Source organism: Cynoglossus semilaevis, chromosome 9 (assembly GCF_000523025.1).
Source record: "Cynoglossus semilaevis isolate Cse_v1.0 chromosome 9, Cse_v1.0, whole genome shotgun sequence".
In the NCBI taxonomy this organism is placed as follows: Eukaryota; Metazoa; Chordata; class Actinopteri; order Pleuronectiformes; family Cynoglossidae; genus Cynoglossus; species Cynoglossus semilaevis.
This window is the reverse complement of record NC_024315.1, coordinates 8,992,466-9,009,006: the sequence shown is the minus strand read 5'-3', so window position 1 is coordinate 9,009,006 and position 16,541 is coordinate 8,992,466. Positions and strand designations below refer to the sequence as shown.

Sequence of the window (16,541 nt, the reverse complement as noted above, 5' to 3'; positions counted from 1 at the left end):
TGAAACAGTAACATATCTGCAGGGAGAGAACAGCATGGTGTTACGGTAACAAGTGTCTGAGCCTGAGAACAGTACAGCAACAGCATTCAGGTTCAGGGTATAGCTATACCTGTGGGGACCCTTTGTCCTTTTTCCAGTCCTTAACAAGGATGAGGGTATTTTGATGTTGAAGATTTAATCATTAGAGTTAGGATTAGGATTAGGATTAGGATTAGGATTAGGGTTGGGTTTGGGTTAGGGTAAACGTTTAAGATTGAGCATTTATTTGTAATGGTTAAGGTTAGGGCAAGAACAGTCTCTGCCTACTATAGAAAGAACTGCTGTGAGAATTTTTAGAAAAGCATAAAAAATAGAGTACAGTCACCTGGACTGTGAGTCAAGCGCCTGGATGTGAATGAGAGAAGTGGAAGACTTTACTACGACGTATGTGTGAGATTCAGCTGTGGACGATTGTTCCACAAAAAACTAAATTATGACAAAACGGAAAGACGTGGATTTGGAGTTTGTTTTACAGCTGAGTCCAGAGTGATCTGTTGATATTGATGAAATGAGATAATGATGGGGACGGGGAATACTTCATAAATAACATCTTAATCCAAGCGCAACTTAATTAGCGAGGCTGCGATTAGACGTCTGTCTGTAACGGTGGAGCAGTCAGGCTCAACGTCTGTGTCGCAGGCAGAGTACTTTAATTTATTTTTTTATCATTAGTTACTGCAGGTGATTGATTTTGTATAACGACATGTGAATATATCACTGTTAGCATTTATATACGTCTATATACAGAGCTGTTAGCATATATTTATAATTATCTATGGGAGTAAGTCCAAAGGTTCCAGGACAGATGTGCTAAAGTATCTGAGTTTAGTACTTTATACACACTGAGACACATCTCTCAGGAGTCTTCGTCAGCTTTGACAGTTTCCACTGTAATTATTCTATGGCGGAAACACTTGCAGAAGGTGTGAATACCAAGAGACGACAAGTGTGAACAAAACAAAACAGATATATTGGCTTTTCATCCTTTTTTTTTTATTTGTCTTATTAATCAAGAACAAGAGTCACCGTCTGAAACCGTCAAACATAACAGACAATCACAGATTCTGGATTCTTGAGGAGTTTGGACTTAAATATTACTTACAATATTTAAGTTTATATATTTTACTAAATAAAGAGTTTTTTTCCACGTAGTTTTTCTTGCAGTGAGAGATCAGAAATGACGCAGTAAACAGGGTTACGGTATTATAAATTGATATGGCAAAGCTTAGATCTATGTCAAAAAGACCCAGTTTCTTTCCAAATAATTGGGGCTGGGGCTGAAGGCAGCATCTCTACGCGGTGCTCTGAAGAGTTCAGTACAAGGTTATCCTAATATTAAAATATGAAACATTCATGCGGTACCAGCTGAATGCTGTTTTGGGGGAAATAAGGATGAGGAAGAGCCTCCGGGAGGTTGAAGTGACTCACAAACTTAACTCACACATCTCTGGAGATACACACACACACACACACACACACACACACCCTGCTGCAGAGAAACACATTTAGTCGCCTGCAGATGAAGAGAATCAAAGTGAGATTATTTCCTTGTAGGAGAAGGAGAAAAGGTAGACTCCTACCTCCGGCACATTGCCGAGACTTTGTTTGAACGGGATGTGCCCAGACTGTTTAAGTCCAGACAGGCTTTGCAGCCAAGAGTCTGAATGAAATATGAAAACGAGAAAATTGTTAGGAGTCAAAGAAGAACACTGTAGTGCAGTACAATGTTTTTTTTTGTTTGTCACTCAATCTGGACGAGACAGCGAGAAGATGAAGTAATCTATTGACAGTAATTGAGTATTGACGTGACAACTGAATTACAGAGCAATACTGCATCAAACTTTACCCTTATCATCAACTAAGTAACAACAAAAGCTATAAAGATACCGAATCCTTATTTGGTGTGTTGAGACAGTAAATGTATCGAACAATGTATGTGGGTGGAGGTGGAACTGACATACCAAAGAAATGGTATAGTATGGTGTGGTGTGGTGTGATATGGTATGGTATGGTAAGGTACAGTACAGTACAGTACAGTACCATGGACAGCGCATCATCACCTCAGCCTGTTCTGCTGCGACTGACAAGAAGTCATCCACTGAATCACAACTGTTATTACTAAATAATTACACTAGAGTAATTAAACATACACACGTCTCTCATCATATGGGAGACAACATTCAAACTGTGCTCACAGCAACATCAGGGCAGTAAAGAGAAAGAGCTACCTACAGCTTGTTTTTGTATGAGTACACAGTCCCAAAAAGTTCAATAAAGTGATGAGAGATAACAACGCAGTGGTTCAGTGGAAACTTTGTGACAAATACGACACTCTGGGCTATTACAGCTGCTGGTACAGGGACTCGTGGTTATGTACTCTACTGTGAAAATGTTAAAGTGCAGTGTCATTGGAAGTGGTCTGCAGAGTGTGTGTGACTTTCTGTCTACTGCAGACCTGAGGGAACGGTTCCACAGGAACATCTCCTCTAATGAAACGCCGTTGTTCTCATTGCCTTTACAACGGCATTTGTTTGCCTCGCACAAAGAGAAGCTATCGCTGCAGAGACAAGTGAGTGGAACTAACAGCAAAAGATGTCCTGCAGCTTGATGCACTCCTGCACCATCAGCACCTCGGTGCTCACAGAGCTACACACACACACACAGAAAATGTGTAAAAAGTTCCAGGAATAAGAGGTTATGAGCAGCCGAGCACCGCCGCGTTATCGGAGCTCTTTCATAAAGACCATAAATCAAACAATTAGTGGACAGCGCAGAAACTACCTGGAGGTAAAGTAATCCCAGCAGATGTGTGTCGTACACACAGTAAATACTACCAGTCAGTTCTTTCTAAGAGTATTACATCAGCTGTTTCAGACTGAAATACCTGCTGTATCTTGAATGCAAATCCTGAAGAGTCTTTTGAGTTTTCTTTCTGCAAAAAGATGCAACATTTTCTGTAAAAAAAGAGCAAAACACAAAAACTCAATGATTCTTGTGACTCTTAGACTTAAAATGACAGCATCAAAAAGATGCTGAATGTTTGTTTAAAAAAAAAAAGAATAATTACTTTTATTGCCATTCTGCACCTGGATGTTTCTGCATACACACTGGTAATGGATAAGCCGACCATCAGCAGTGCATAAAACAAGCATTATGTGATAAACAGAATTCCTAAAACGTAATATTTCCACAGCGGTATGGAGATTTAATAATCTACGGGGAGAACGACGCTGAGCTCCTTTTTTCTACAGCTGCACACCTGACTCTGTACCAATCAGACAGCAGTTTGGGTTTTGTTTCTCGCTTCAAGGCAAAGTTCTCAATTTACAAGTCTTAATGAGATCCTGATTCCCACCGATGGTTATGAGCTGTGGGGAATGAAAGGAAGAATGAGAACCAGCAGTCAGAATGGCTTCTCTCTGTGTGTAGGCCACAGTTTTAGACACGTGTTGAGGACAAATGTTGACCTGCTGCTCCTCCTCCTAACATCTCCTGCCAAAGGAGAACCAGAAGCATCTGGAAATGAGTTTGTAGAAACGGCAGAGTGCGTTAATGAAAACAGAATTGTGTGATCCGTTTTAACTGCTTCTGTCATATTCAATCATTTATTATGGGATGTAGCCTTTGTCAAGTTAATTGGAAAATCACACAGCGCAAATGGTCTTCTGTCTCAATATCACCGATGATGAACTGGGTGTACAGTACAGTACCCACCCACCGATAATGGTTGGGATTCATCACACAAATAATTTAGCCGTAAAAGAAGCATAAGAATAGAATAGAATAAAACAGAATATAACCACTACTGTCATTGGTCAAAGACTGTAAGATAAAAATGAACATGTGGTCGTCTCTCTGTTTCTTGGTAAAATTAGTAGACATAAAAAGATATAAAACAATTTAAAAAAATTATATATATATGTATATTTATATTCTGAGAAATGACCAATCTTCTGTGGGAGCATCTCTGTGTTACAACGACAATAAAGACGATCCTATTCTTCTATTCTATTAAAGGTACAAAGGCAACAATGACTCCTGCAGAGCTGAACCGTGTCTTTCTTGACAGCATGTCAATATTTACAGTAGGTTACATTCCCAGGACAAAGTTACTGTTGTAGACCAGACTGTACATCTTATATACTGTACAACGCAGTATCAAGGCAAGAAGCAGGAAATGAAAAAGTCAGCAGAAAAATAAGGAAGGAAATATTACATTTATTAATAAGGTTCTCTGGTATCTTCCAGGACAATAATTTGTCTAGGAATTATTAACAATAAATAATAAAATTAACATAATTAAGTTGCTAGAACATGATCGTTGTTTTTTTAGTTACTTCAGATCAACTTGATAATGTTATTAGACAGAAATATGTGGTGAGAAAGATTTAGACTTCAAGACATCACAGCAGGTAAAAACAAAATGTTGGTGTTTTCATGATAGTAACTGTTGAGGTTAAGAGTGTGTTTCTGAGCAGGTGTTATTTTATTCAAATGACCAGACCAGACCTGTAGTTTTTAGATTAAAACAAATTTAGGATTACTTACATCCCTACGTTATTATAATGTTGAATGTATAAAAACTGCTGAAAACCTGTCTGTTTGTAATTCCTGTTTTCAGGATATGAACACAGATGGAGGTGGACAACAGCTAGATTCATTTCCTGAATAAAGAAAAACCCATGTTACAGCAATGTTTTAAAGATCATTTAAGAGTGTCTTCACGTCAACTATAACTTAGAGGTGGAGTCGTCTGTCTGTGCTCCTGACTGCGACAACACTGTGCTCTCCAGGAACTCCGACACCAGGGGAGCTACGACTTCAGGCTTATTCAAGTGGATGTGATGATCACCTTGTATCCTCACCACTTTGTGCTGAAAGTCACAGAGAAATGAGACGAAATGAACAAGAAAATCACAAGGCAGTGCAACAGAGCGTCGCAAGTCAAAAAGTCCTAAGACAGTGGTCAGCAACCTGTGGCTCTGGAGCCACGTGGCCTCATCATACATAACACCAGTATCTATTCGATAAGAACGAAGCCATAATCTTATATGTCATGCTAACTTTTCAGCATGCTAGTTTAGGAAGGGAATCAAGAACCAGTTCACGTAGAGAATCAGTTCCCACTGCTGTCTGCTCGTTCAACAGTTCTGCTCATCGATTCAACAGGACATTTGGTTGGTGACTTCTTTGAGTGTTTACCACATGGCATTGAGGCAGAAGTCCTCTGATTTTGTGAAAAAGCAGGCAGAAACATCATGCAAATGAGCTGTGTAGAAATCACAGCGTTCTCCGACTAAAAGATTTCTGTGTTAAAGTTAGCTAAAACATTTTTAGACGAGCAGGTGTACATTCTATTTTCCTCTTTGGACTAGGCTTTAATTTCCTTTTCTAGGCGTGTTCCTCACTGCAGCTCTGGATGTGAGCCAGTACTTACAAGTTTAAAAAAAATTAAATTAAATTGAGAAATATATGCCCTCTTTCCATTTGACAAGTTAAAAATTTTTTTTATTTAAATTGAGAAATATATGCCCTCTTTCATCACTATCTTCACATGCCAATACGAGCTAATCAGCACTTGACCGTGTATGTAGGTCGGCACCGAGGTTCACGGCTATAAAAGTGTATCCTGCCTCTGAGACACTGAGCTCCTACCAGGCTGCTACGTTTGCACCTCTGCAGCTGTCTGCCAAGCACAATTACACACACACACAGGTTTAGGAGCTAAAAATAGGCTCATAGAGGCAAGTGCACCAACTTTTCTTTCCTCCCCAAAAATACACTCACATTTCTGTCCCTGTAGGCCCGCTCCAGTGCTGAGACAAACTTCTTTTGTTCGTCTTCTGCAAACATCTTCTCAAAGCCGTCTTGTGCTCTGTTAAAACAAAAACAAAAGATAACGCGGCTAAATATAGTTGGCTTCAGTGTTGTGTTGAACTTTCATGTGTGAAGTGAAGGATCGTCTCACAGAACAATTAGACCGGAAGCTTTTATCCTCGACTGCATGTCCAGACATAGTTCAAGTGTGGCGCGCACTATGTTCTTCTGAAATAAATAATAATAAATAAATAAATAACAGCACCGTGAGGTGCCTGTGGTACCTGACCTTCAACAACAGATGAGGACGGAGTGATGTGCTGGCGTCGTCTGACAGTTACCTACCAGGTTAATGCGGATGTCTCGGGTGAACGCAACACCTGCGTGAGAACGACAGGAATATTGTCAGCATGAAAAGAGGAGTTAAAATTGTTGCTGTCTGAAAAAAAAGAGCAACCGTAAGAAACATCAAAGAGGAGATAAAGGCGTCTTACCTCCGTCAACAGGAACTAAACCTCGCTCTAAAAGGATCTGCACAGAGCGCTCTGACAGAGCTGGGTTTGCAGCTGAAAGCCTTAGACAGGTAAAAGAAAAAGTTTTTTTTTAAAAAAAAAAAACATGGGCGAGGAGTGCAGTGATTTATTTTTTTATTTTATTAAAACATGGGAAAGTGTTTTACCTGGAGGCTGCTTTCTCATACGTGTAAACTTTTCTTTCTTTCTCGTCTTTCATCTTCTCAAACTCGAGCATCTGCTCCATCCCAGTTCTCATTATTGTGGGAAATTTTTTCTATCAGAAGAGCGATGAAACATGACATGAATTAGAAGCCCCGGGTTGAGTGGAGATTATAATTTAAACTGTGTGTGAACAGGGCATTTTAGTCCAGTTTTATTCAAAACAAAAGCAAATCTGGTTGGTTTTGATCAAACTGGCTGAAAAAAATAAAATAGTAGTATTTATATGAACATTTAAAAAATAATAACTTCAAAATATATGCACTTTAAGTGCCCTGGTCACTAAACATACTGTATATAACACTGGTAATACATTATACATTAGAGTTTTATATATCTTACATTTTCGGGTATCCCACAAGGAACTGTTCGCTGACCACTTTCTTTTTTACAATATCTATAAATACTGTTGTAGAAAATCATCAAGGGACTGTGCTTCCGTGTGCAACAGACATTGCATTGCAGCAAAAAAACAAGTAAGTAAATAAAAAGTCCAGACATCCTATTTCATAATCTCACAAGAAGCTACACATTTTTTCTAAATGTTGTATTAATTGTGGACGGTATGTTTCAAATTTATTCAACTGAAAATGTAAATGTGAAAATATGAATTTTCCCCACGTACCACTAGAGAGCGTACCACAGTTTGAGAACCACTGTTCTATGGGAGTATTAGAAAATTAAACAAAATATATGATAATAAATACTTTTTAAAAATATACGTGCAACAACACACTCTGCAAACATTTTCACTGTGAAACTAAATCTACCTCGAGCAAAACACCATCAGCTGCACAGATCTGAACTGGAAAATCGAACTAACTGAAAACTTTCAGTACCATAAAAAAAAAGGTTAGTTCTATCAACACTCCATCATCAGTACCATAAAAAAAAAAGGTTAGTTCTATCAACACTTTTATTTGTACTTCCCAGTGGGAGCTTCATTGATATGCACCGTTCAGCCTCCACCTGTGAGTCTCTCAGAGCAGTTCATCACTCTGCCATTGATCCGTCACTGAGGACAGATTTCAGACTTATCATCGCACTTTCTACAGGATTATTGTTGTGCAGTGACTAGAGACTGGAGAAGAACAACAGTGTTTTCAGTTCATATAAAGTGTCTCATATATTTATTATATTTTATATGTCTCTTCATCTTTAGAACAACTTCTCGTGAAATCCTTGACACCTAAACCTAAGCTTTTTCTTTTTTGATTTCAGGGAAAAAAACTCACAGGGAAAAAAAAAACAATAAAATCCCTGGAGTTTTTACTGAAAGTTTATAGTCTAGTTCTATATTGCTCTTTGTTATGAATATAAAATGTGCTTCAGGTTTTGTATTTTGGCACAACCTTTAAAACTGTTTTTTGAAGGTTTTGGTTTTGAATAAATGATGACAGTGATAATCTATACGTCTATAAACGTAATGTGTGCATATAACTTTGTCAACGTACCACGTCTGTAGGTAGAAATCCATATGAGTCCAGCAGTACAAGAGCATCCACCTTCTCAGGATACAGAGCGCTGAACTGTGGAGAACAAACACTATTAAAGATGGGATGTGATAAAACAACACGGCCGGGGTGCGTTATGTAAAAACAGTTCTAAACTGACACTTACCATTCCAGCGATATTACCACCTAAATAAAGTCAAACAGGCAGTAAATATAAGGCTGAAATCAAATGTCTGCATGTGAATCTGCTGCATGGATGCACTCACCCATACTGTGGCCTATGATGGAGAATTTGCTCCACTGCAGAGCTGTGGGAGTCATTTCACAGACCATCAACCAGGTTCTCTATCTCATTACAGAACAATGTGACTGTTTCAGACTGAAAACACAACAACTCTGCCACAGACGTTCTCCGGCTTCTACTCTACAGATTCAGAATATACAGTTAATTATTCTGTGCTGATACGTGGTGCTGGACAAATAAATGTTTACTTTTTTTTAGTGGGTATTTATTTGTGTTTTGTTGTGTCACAGGCAAGGTTGCAGTATTTAAGTCTAGACTTGTTCGACTGTGTAAGAGAATACAATGTTGGACAGTCGAATAGAACTCCCATACCGTCAGTGACTCTGTGTACGTCCATCACATATGAAGGAAAAATGTAGAACTCTCCAGGAGGACGATGTGATGACCGCCCATGACCTGGAAGGTCAAAGGCCACGTACCTGCACTCTGAGAAACAGACAGAGGATGGAGGAGACAGGAGGATTGAAACCTAAAACATTATTTAATAGTCTAGAAGAACAATCATTTAAAAGATTAATATAAATTCCGTGGACGGCGTCCTTTCAAATGAGTAACAAGTGTTTATCCAACGCACGCTTTAAACACCATTAAAATGTGGCTGTAATCGAGTGTCCAAATATGCATATACTGTACTGAAATACCTTTGGGCAGTAGTGGAACCAGGGTCTTGAACGTGCCACAGTTATCAGCCCAGCCATGAAGACATAACACAGGACGACCGTGGTCAGGACCCCAGGCAAGACCTCGTATGACGCCCCACGGCACTGGGATAGTGAGTTCCGACACTGAAGTAACATTTAAGGTGCAAGAAACAGGGATTTACAAGATAATATATTGTAGTATAACATTTAAAAACGTGTGCAACACGGACATATAATTACATTACAGTATAGCAACAGGATAGGTTATAATAGCAATATTAACGACATTATAATATAAACAACGTGATAAGAACATGGAAATAACCTGAAATGACGTCAGTTACACCGTTTGAATGAAAAACCAACCATTCAACAATTATAACAAGAACAGCTATTCTGTACTGGTAAAATATCACATCGTCCAAAGTTTAAAAGATGTCGAACATACTATTTCATCCACGTCGTACAGTCTTTCTATGCTAAAACAGTGGATATTTTCTAACTTCAGTGTGGGGAAGTGGGGAAAAGGTTGTGTTCAGCTATGTGCTCAGCTGTGTGGTCAGTGTGACTCGTCCGCTCACCCGCCTGTTTCACTGAGCTGGAGCTCAGATACCTGACGCCTTTCAGAGCCTGCATCATACCGAATTAACACAACTTGTACTGTTGTGCTGTTGTACTGTTGTACTGTAACAGTTTCGTGACAGGGAGTGAAATGTCTTTCCCTGTATCCTAAACTGCCGCTTCTTCTCCTATTGACCAAAGCAGGCCGGTTGCGCCTTGTGCACGGTGCTGCTACCCAGTGACGAAAGTTGGTCCTACAGGTCAGAACGTATAAACAAACTTAAATAATATACGAGCAACAGAGAGGGAATACTGTTTTAATATTTTACATAAAATAAAATAAAATAAAATAAAATAAAATTTATTGTATTTATATTATAAAATATATAATATTTATATTATATTTTATAAGAGTAATGCTGATTTGAGTGGAGTCTCATCTTTTTTGTTTGGTTTCATAAACATTTTTTTTAAATTTATTATTACTTTACATATACATGTTTACATCATTTATACATTATTTTTGTTACACACAGAAAACAAACCCCTACAGAAATTGGTTGGAGTTTATATTCTAAATTAATAATGTAAATCCCTGTCAAAATGATCAAAGTTACCGAATTTAGAAAGATGTTGTATTTACTGCAAGTTAAAAATAGAACATGAAACAGTGATCAGAGGGAGAAGAGCTTTATCTGCCAAGAAGAGAAACGTTTGTAGGTTCAAAACCAACAGATGACATCACAGGTTTACCTTCAGCAGTGGTGACTTTGAATGCATTTATGTTTGGCAGAGAAAATTCAAATAAAATTAAAAAACACAGGAATAGTAGTTTTTGTTTTTTTTATAGAAAAGCAAAGGTTGATGCGCACACATACATATATACATATATAATCGTTGACCCATGTTATATTTTTCCAATAGGTCCAGTAGAGGAGCCTTGTTTTTACACGGTCAGTGCCTTTAAAACAAATAAAGAAATTCCCTGAGGTAAAACACTTTTTGAACCTGAATTATTTTTCTGTAAGTTTTTTTTAAAAAAATTTATGGAATGGTTTATTTACAGGACACCCAAACACCCAGAAGCTGTTTCCCAGAGCGAGCTTAGCAGAAATGAAAAATGTCTGCCCAAGGTGCCACTGCACTGAGGAAACTTGGAGAATTGCTGAAGGCCATCACAGGAGCACCATCAAACTTATGGCAGACGTCCATGCCAAGCACAAAGTCCAAACTGATCATTTCAAGGTGACGTTGCTGTTTTACTTCAGTCTGATCCCTGAGCCTAAAAGCAACACCTTTTGCTCCAATTTGCAAGGTGTCCTCCAAAGTCTTTTTAAATTATTCCGAGTGCTCTCCTTTCTTGACAGCTGATGGCTGAAATCATCTTTAAGGTCATGGGGAAAAATGTATCCAGCTGGCCAGCAGGCCTTGGGAAGAGTGATGGTCATCATCATGAGTCGGGCTTCAAACCCTAATGTCTCATCAGCAGGACTACAGGATGAATAATTCATCCAGAAACATACATCCTAACTTTTTAAAAGAATATTTCAACTTCAAAACTTAGTGATGAGAAAACATCTTTTTTTTTTTACAGTTTACTCAGAGAGCATAAAGGAAAGTGAACTACTTGTCAATGTGACACAGCTCACCACTGCACACAACCAAATGTCACCTCTGCTTTTAACCCATCACTAAAGTGAACAGTGGGCAGCTCTAAGGGGACGGGGAGCAGTGTGTGGGGACGGTACCATGCTCAGAGCACCTCTGTGGTAACCTGGCAGCTGGTGGACTCGAACCTGAAACCCAAGTCTGCTTCCTTAACCACCAAGCCACCACTGGAAGGAAAAACAGGGGCAGGAATTCTACTTAGACCCCAATAAAGGCACTGCTACACTCCTGTTTACTAGACAGGCGCTTTAACCAACTAAGCCATAGCTCCAGTGTAAAAAAAAAAGTTCCTAAAGTTTGCTGACATCCCTCAGAGGGAGCTGAGGAGTGATGAAAGAAATCCTACCCAGAGAACTGCAGCACCTTGAAAACCTGGTGAGCTGTTCAAGGCCAAAGGCAACAACATTGTCTCTTCTCACCTCTGCTCGACAGCCATGCCACCAAACACAAGTCCTTATGGCTTCAAGCAGAGATTGTTCTATGTGAGTCAACAATTCAAGACATATTGTGGCTTTTAGAAAGATTCTCGGTGAGCTTGACCTTTTCTGTCCATATGTTATTTCCCTTCAGACTGACTTTAGTTTTAGTAGGGCAGCAGGCCCTGAGGAACAGGACTGTTATCACTGACACAGATGCACAAAAAGCTTGAGTTCAGACTACAGTGTCTCACCAGACAGAAAAATTGGTAGCTCTAGTGGACGCCGATCTTGAACCAATGACGTTAATCCCGGCTTTTAACTTGCTGTTGTCATAACGGTTGACCGGCAGAGGGCGCGGTGGTCAGTGGAATGTTGTCAGTTTTATGTCAAAATCTTTAATCGTTAATTATTTTACAGAACCACCGTGTCTGGAATACAAAAGCTAAACTCTTAGACTGTGTGTCATAATGAAGATGTTAATTTATTTATTCTTTTATATTATTTGTTTTTATGTTTTACTTGATGCAACAAAATTCTACTGCTTTTTTAAGTGACACACAGGAGCTGGTTCCAATCCCAACTCAAACCAGTGATTTTACTGTGAGCTCAAAGAATAACTTCTTCATGGCCCCATTATATTTATTACAATAAAAATTGTAAAAAAGAGTGAGGAGTCTGAATGAGGAGTTACTGGGGTCACTGAGGATTCTATTCTTCCTGCAGCACTGACTGCAGAGGTTATGAATGGTTGGCAACTCTGACCTGCTGATAGACGAGGTCGTTTTTACCTCCCTCTGCAGAGCTCTGCATACCAGTGAAACGCAGCTGTCTATCAAACAGCCATGTTGCCAAAAACAATTCAAATGTTCCTCTGAATTTTAACCAGAGAGCCAGAACTGAGGTTCTGTCTCATGAGGCGTCTGTCCTGACCAGGTGAAATTTAAACAAAAAGAACAACAAAAAGAGAAAAAAAAATACACTGACTCACACACACACCCACATACAAAAGCACAGAGAGTGTGTGTCTCTTTGAGGTAAATGAGATCTTTCTAGGGTGAACATAATAGCATGAGCTCAGAGAAAAGTTAGCACAAAGAAACCAAACAGAAAATAGAGATGCCCCAAGTGCCTCGATGATAATGGACGACATTTTGGTGGAAATCTCAAGTTTCCAGATAGAAGATGGAGCGAAAGAGACGTGCAGCGAGGAAGGTAGTCGGATGGGAGGGCTGCAGTATTGTTTGACAGACAGAAGGAGGGAGTATAAAAGGTCAGCTGTTGGTCGGGGGCAAGTCAGGCTAAGAGGAGTTTTATATACAGTGATATCAAATAGGATATTTCCCAGCAGGTACGTACTACTTTACTAACCAGAATAACAAAAAAGATTGACAGAAAACTAGCCAATCATTGCACTGAAAGACATTACGCTTACAGTTTTGTTTTTGAGGATAATAATAATATTGGTGTGGAATAATTAAAAAAAACTTTTTTATTTTTTTTAATTTACTTTTCTTAATCAACAAATGCTCAGCTGCACAGAGAGCTGCAAATTCATCATGAGAATCCTTTTATTTACAAATCAATAATATTTACTATTGTAGCGCAGTTGTTATTATTGAAAGATATGTAGAGGAATGTTAAGGTTTTCTATAGCTAAAAAAAAGGTCGAGTGCGAGACTTGAACATTGGCATCACTCTACAGACCTAATGAGTGCAAACGAGGACATGACCTCACCGCAGTCTACGAGATGACCTTGAATGAAGTGTTTTTTGGGCGCTCGCCCACAGAATCAAATGCAACTGCAAGCAAAGCAAAGCTACTTTAACAAAATAAAACTGTTTATTTAGACCTGACAAACTTTATATGAATTATTTTTTCAACTATTGCTTTTTTTGTCCCTGTTTTCTCCCACAGTCGTTGTTGTTTTTATTCCTACTCTCGTCATCCCTTCAGATCATGGCTGACTTTGAGAAGGTTCTCTGTTGTTGGGATGCGGTGGAGGCGGACTTAGAGACCCACGGGAACATGGTTCTGACCCGGTCAGTGATTCAGACATGATAAGATTACACTTTTCCTGAGTTGGAACCCAGCTCTTTCCTTAATGTTATCTGTGTCCTCAGTGACAGTGAACAAAACAATTCTCTGTTTTTCCTTTTTTTTAAGTCTCTTCAAGCAAAAACCAGAAACCCAGAAGCTGTTTCCCAAATTTGTTGGCATCGCAGAGAGCGATTTGAGCAGCAACAAACAGGTTTCAGAACATGGAGCCACCGTGCTGAAGAAGCTCGGTGAGCTGCTGAAGGCAAGAGGAGACCACGCCAAAATCCTCAAACCCCTGTCCCAGACCCATGCCAAAATTCACAAGATTCCGATTGAACACTTCAACGTAAGATTGTTGAACAAAAAGGAACATTTTAATTTAAATTATCTGAACTTTCCCCTTTTTTAAAAACCAAAAACAACCAAAAACGTTTTTGTTTCTTTTTAGGTTATTTCTGAAGTTGTGATTAAAGTCATGGCTGAGAAGGCGGGGCTGGATCAAGCTGGACAGGAGGCCCTGAGGAGCATCATGGGTATTGTTATTGCTGACATGGCTGCAAACTACAAAGAACTGGGCCACTAAGTCCTACGTCTCTGCGGTCAGTGTAGGGATCAACACATACGCAGGAAATTAATAATTCACACGTGATTTTGCTGAAGTAATCTTACTATTAATCCTAGATCTCCATGACAGATCAGCAGCTACACATAACAATAACATTTCTGAAATTAATGTCTAACTGCGACTCTTGTTGATTGTGTAGAACAAACGTGTTGCCTAATAAAGATCTTGGATCATACTGTGTGCTGTCTACAAATGTAGAATATTTTGCCAATAAATCTCATTTGTTTAACTCTCTTCATTGGTCTGACCTGATTTTTTATTTTTAGAAAAATTTATAAAAAGGACATAAAGTAAATAGGCTTGGAATTCCTCAAGTACCGTTTGATTCGCTTTAAATTTAAACCTAGAAACCTCATTCAAAGAGTAGCTAAAATAAGTTTTTTTTTTAACCTTGTTGTCACTATATCACTATAATCAATTTCCTTTTTAGTCATGACCTGCACCAATTAGAGTCAGCGTTCACAGTCACTCTGCATCAATTCCCTGTACACACATTTCAACAATGAAATGTAATGAGACGAATTTAAATAGCCTCCACTTGAAACCATTGTCGACAGCCAGTTTACCACCAGCCCTAATGCTCATGTGATCCATGTGGACGTGACAGTGCAGCAGACGGTATCTTGTCCTCGTCCAGAGAGACACACCCAAACGTTCCGCTCCACGTCCTGCGAACTGTCGAGCTTTCTCTTCTCACAAATGAACCTGCTGCCCATTCCTCGCCTTAAAACACAGCAGGATCATCAGCTAACCCACTGTTTCTGGACAAACTTAAATAATGCCCCAAGAGCCCAACATTTTACTCAATATGACTAATATTAGCTTTATAATATACATTAAAATTTTAGAACCTTAGTAATTCTGTAAGTCACTTTAATTTTGGACAGAAAGTTTTGTCTCACAATGTATCACAATGAAATATAATTGAAGTTTTGTTGTATATTTGTGTTTGGTTTTTTACCTCAGCGGGGGTAGTATGAGCTCAGCCTGTAGCCTGTTAGGTTATCTACTGGCTTTTCTATAGTCTCAAAAGACAGCAGACTGTAGAGGAAAGAGACGCGGCTAGTGATGTTTACAAACAGAAAAAATTCAACATACTCTGCTTTTATAAATATTTTCTGAAAGTACCGCTCAAACTAGTCCAGATGGTTTCATAGCTTCGTGTTCCACAATAGTGTCAGGGTCATATCAGTTGACATCAAAATCTGGCCCAAAAGCTTGACAACAATGTGCCGGTTTGTTTATTTGCCAAGAGGAAAGAAGATACTGTTTGGTTTGGCTGACTTGTAAGTGCTAATGTGAAAAAAGCAACGAGGATTCCAGATAGTGCTGTTATCGCTGACGTTCTCCAGTCCCACCATGTCCTAGCTGTCCTTCCACTTTGACTCCATGCCACGATGGCGTTTGTTCAACTTCTTTAATGGATATGGGCCAGAATGATAACCTAATAATAGTGTCAGGGTCAATTGTGTGAAGTTAAAGAGCAAATGCAGACGTGACATCAGGCACAGAATCTCTGGTCACACACCTCCAGCCCCTCCTCCACCTCCTCCACTGTCATAAGGGAGGTCACACTTTCCTGAACCTGATATGGCATGACATCTGATATCATCTGATAAATAATGGTGGAGTTAGTTATCCTCATTAGTGATATGAAATATGACATCTAATATCATCTGATAAATCATGGTGGAGGTTGTTAGTTATCCTCATTAGTGATATGAAACTCTCAAAAAGATTCATCTGCTTTTGTGAGTTCTGTTTATGTATTAGTCGGTCGTGAGTCAATTGGTGTTTGAACTGGTAGAGATCTGTCGTGTTGCTGCAGAGGTCACGATTGAAAACCTTTACTTTTCTGCCGACTAAGCGCAGCCACTGTCTGTCTCCCCTCTCCTCCCCGTCCTGTTTACTCGCACTGACTTTTTACAAAATTAAGTCAGCGCACACATAAGCAGGAGACACACTTTATTATTTACACGTTTCTGGAAAAATTGCAACCATCCACCTAATATGTGAAAGCATACTTGCATTGGTTTATAAACAACAAATGTGAATTAAAAAACTAAAAAGCTGCAGAGACTAATTAAAGCTGGGCTGGTCTATGTCTGTGGGCACGGTGCATTGAGTGCATTGAGTCAAAGACGACAGGTATAAAGCGGTAGCCATGGGAACATGCCCCGCAGAAACCTTTAAGATGGTCTTCAGCCTGTCTGCAGCCATGGTCACACCATCTGGTGTCTG

The 16,541-nt window shown here is 39.2% G+C and overlaps 3 protein-coding genes across 5 annotated transcripts in view; 1 reads left to right on the top strand and 2 right to left on the bottom strand.

Moving 5' to 3' along the window:
* Nucleotides 1-4,236: 4,236 nt before the first annotated feature.
* Nucleotides 4,237-9,754, bottom strand: serhl (serine hydrolase like). Its single transcript, XM_008317033.3, has 12 exons — nucleotides 9,571-9,754; nucleotides 8,990-9,133; nucleotides 8,661-8,774; nucleotides 8,311-8,352; nucleotides 8,211-8,230; nucleotides 8,045-8,119; nucleotides 6,536-6,645; nucleotides 6,351-6,430; nucleotides 6,202-6,236; nucleotides 6,008-6,084; nucleotides 5,827-5,914; nucleotides 4,237-4,913 (listed from the first exon to the last, which is right to left on the bottom strand). The coding sequence occupies exons 1-12, from the start codon at nucleotides 9,626-9,628 to the stop codon at nucleotides 4,770-4,772; spliced, it is 987 nt and encodes a 328-aa protein (XP_008315255.1). The 5' UTR covers nucleotides 9,629-9,754; the 3' UTR covers nucleotides 4,237-4,769.
* A 3,092-nt stretch (nucleotides 9,755-12,846) lies between these two features.
* mb (myoglobin) lies at nucleotides 12,847-14,534 on the top strand. 2 transcript variants are annotated; one of them, XM_008317034.3, is made up of 4 exons: nucleotides 12,847-12,985; nucleotides 13,553-13,677; nucleotides 13,802-14,021; nucleotides 14,124-14,534. In XM_008317034.3, exons 2-4 carry the CDS (start codon nucleotides 13,595-13,597, stop codon nucleotides 14,256-14,258), a joined length of 438 nt encoding a protein of 145 aa, XP_008315256.1. In that variant the 5' UTR covers nucleotides 12,847-12,985; nucleotides 13,553-13,594; the 3' UTR covers nucleotides 14,259-14,534. The 2 variants fall into 2 exon arrangements, with proteins under 2 accessions (XP_008315256.1, XP_024914047.1); XM_025058279.1 differs by having other exon boundaries at nucleotides 12,932-12,985; nucleotides 13,592-13,677.
* Nucleotides 14,535-14,675: 141 nt separating this feature from the next.
* pane1 (proliferation associated nuclear element) overlaps nucleotides 14,676-16,541 on the bottom strand; it is a 25,144-nt gene continuing 23,278 nt past the window's right edge. Inside the window, exon 6 of one of the 2 annotated variants that reach the window (XM_025058278.1) lies at nucleotides 14,676-15,744. In XM_025058278.1, the coding sequence (XP_024914046.1) occupies nucleotides 15,718-15,744 (27 nt within the window). In that variant the 3' untranslated portion in view covers nucleotides 14,676-15,717. Of the gene's footprint in view, nucleotides 15,745-16,250; nucleotides 16,539-16,541 lie in introns of those variants that run through there. The other variant, XM_008317035.3, reaches the window with a different exon arrangement.

Bases quoted from the DNA above. Each gene is read 5' to 3' on its own strand.
- serhl (XM_008317033.3), bottom strand. From the start codon at position 9,628: ATGATGCAGGCTCTGAAAGGCGTCAGGTATCTGAGCTCCAGCTCAGTG. The intron at 8,231-8,310 runs GTGAGTGCATCC...GACTTTATTTAG, and splicing joins CATCATAGGCCACAGTATGG to GTGGTAATATCGCTGGAATG. The intron at 6,646-8,044 runs GTACGTTGACAA...CTCTTCTGATAG, and splicing joins GATTTCTACCTACAGACGTG to AAAAAATTTCCCACAATAAT.
- mb (XM_008317034.3), top strand. From the start codon at position 13,595: ATGGCTGACTTTGAGAAGGTTCTCTGTTGTTGGGATGCGGTGGAGGCG. The intron at 13,678-13,801 runs GTCAGTGATTCA...CTTTTTTTTAAG, and splicing joins GGGAACATGGTTCTGACCCG to TCTCTTCAAGCAAAAACCAG. The intron at 14,022-14,123 runs GTAAGATTGTTG...GTTTCTTTTTAG, and splicing joins TTCCGATTGAACACTTCAAC to GTTATTTCTGAAGTTGTGAT.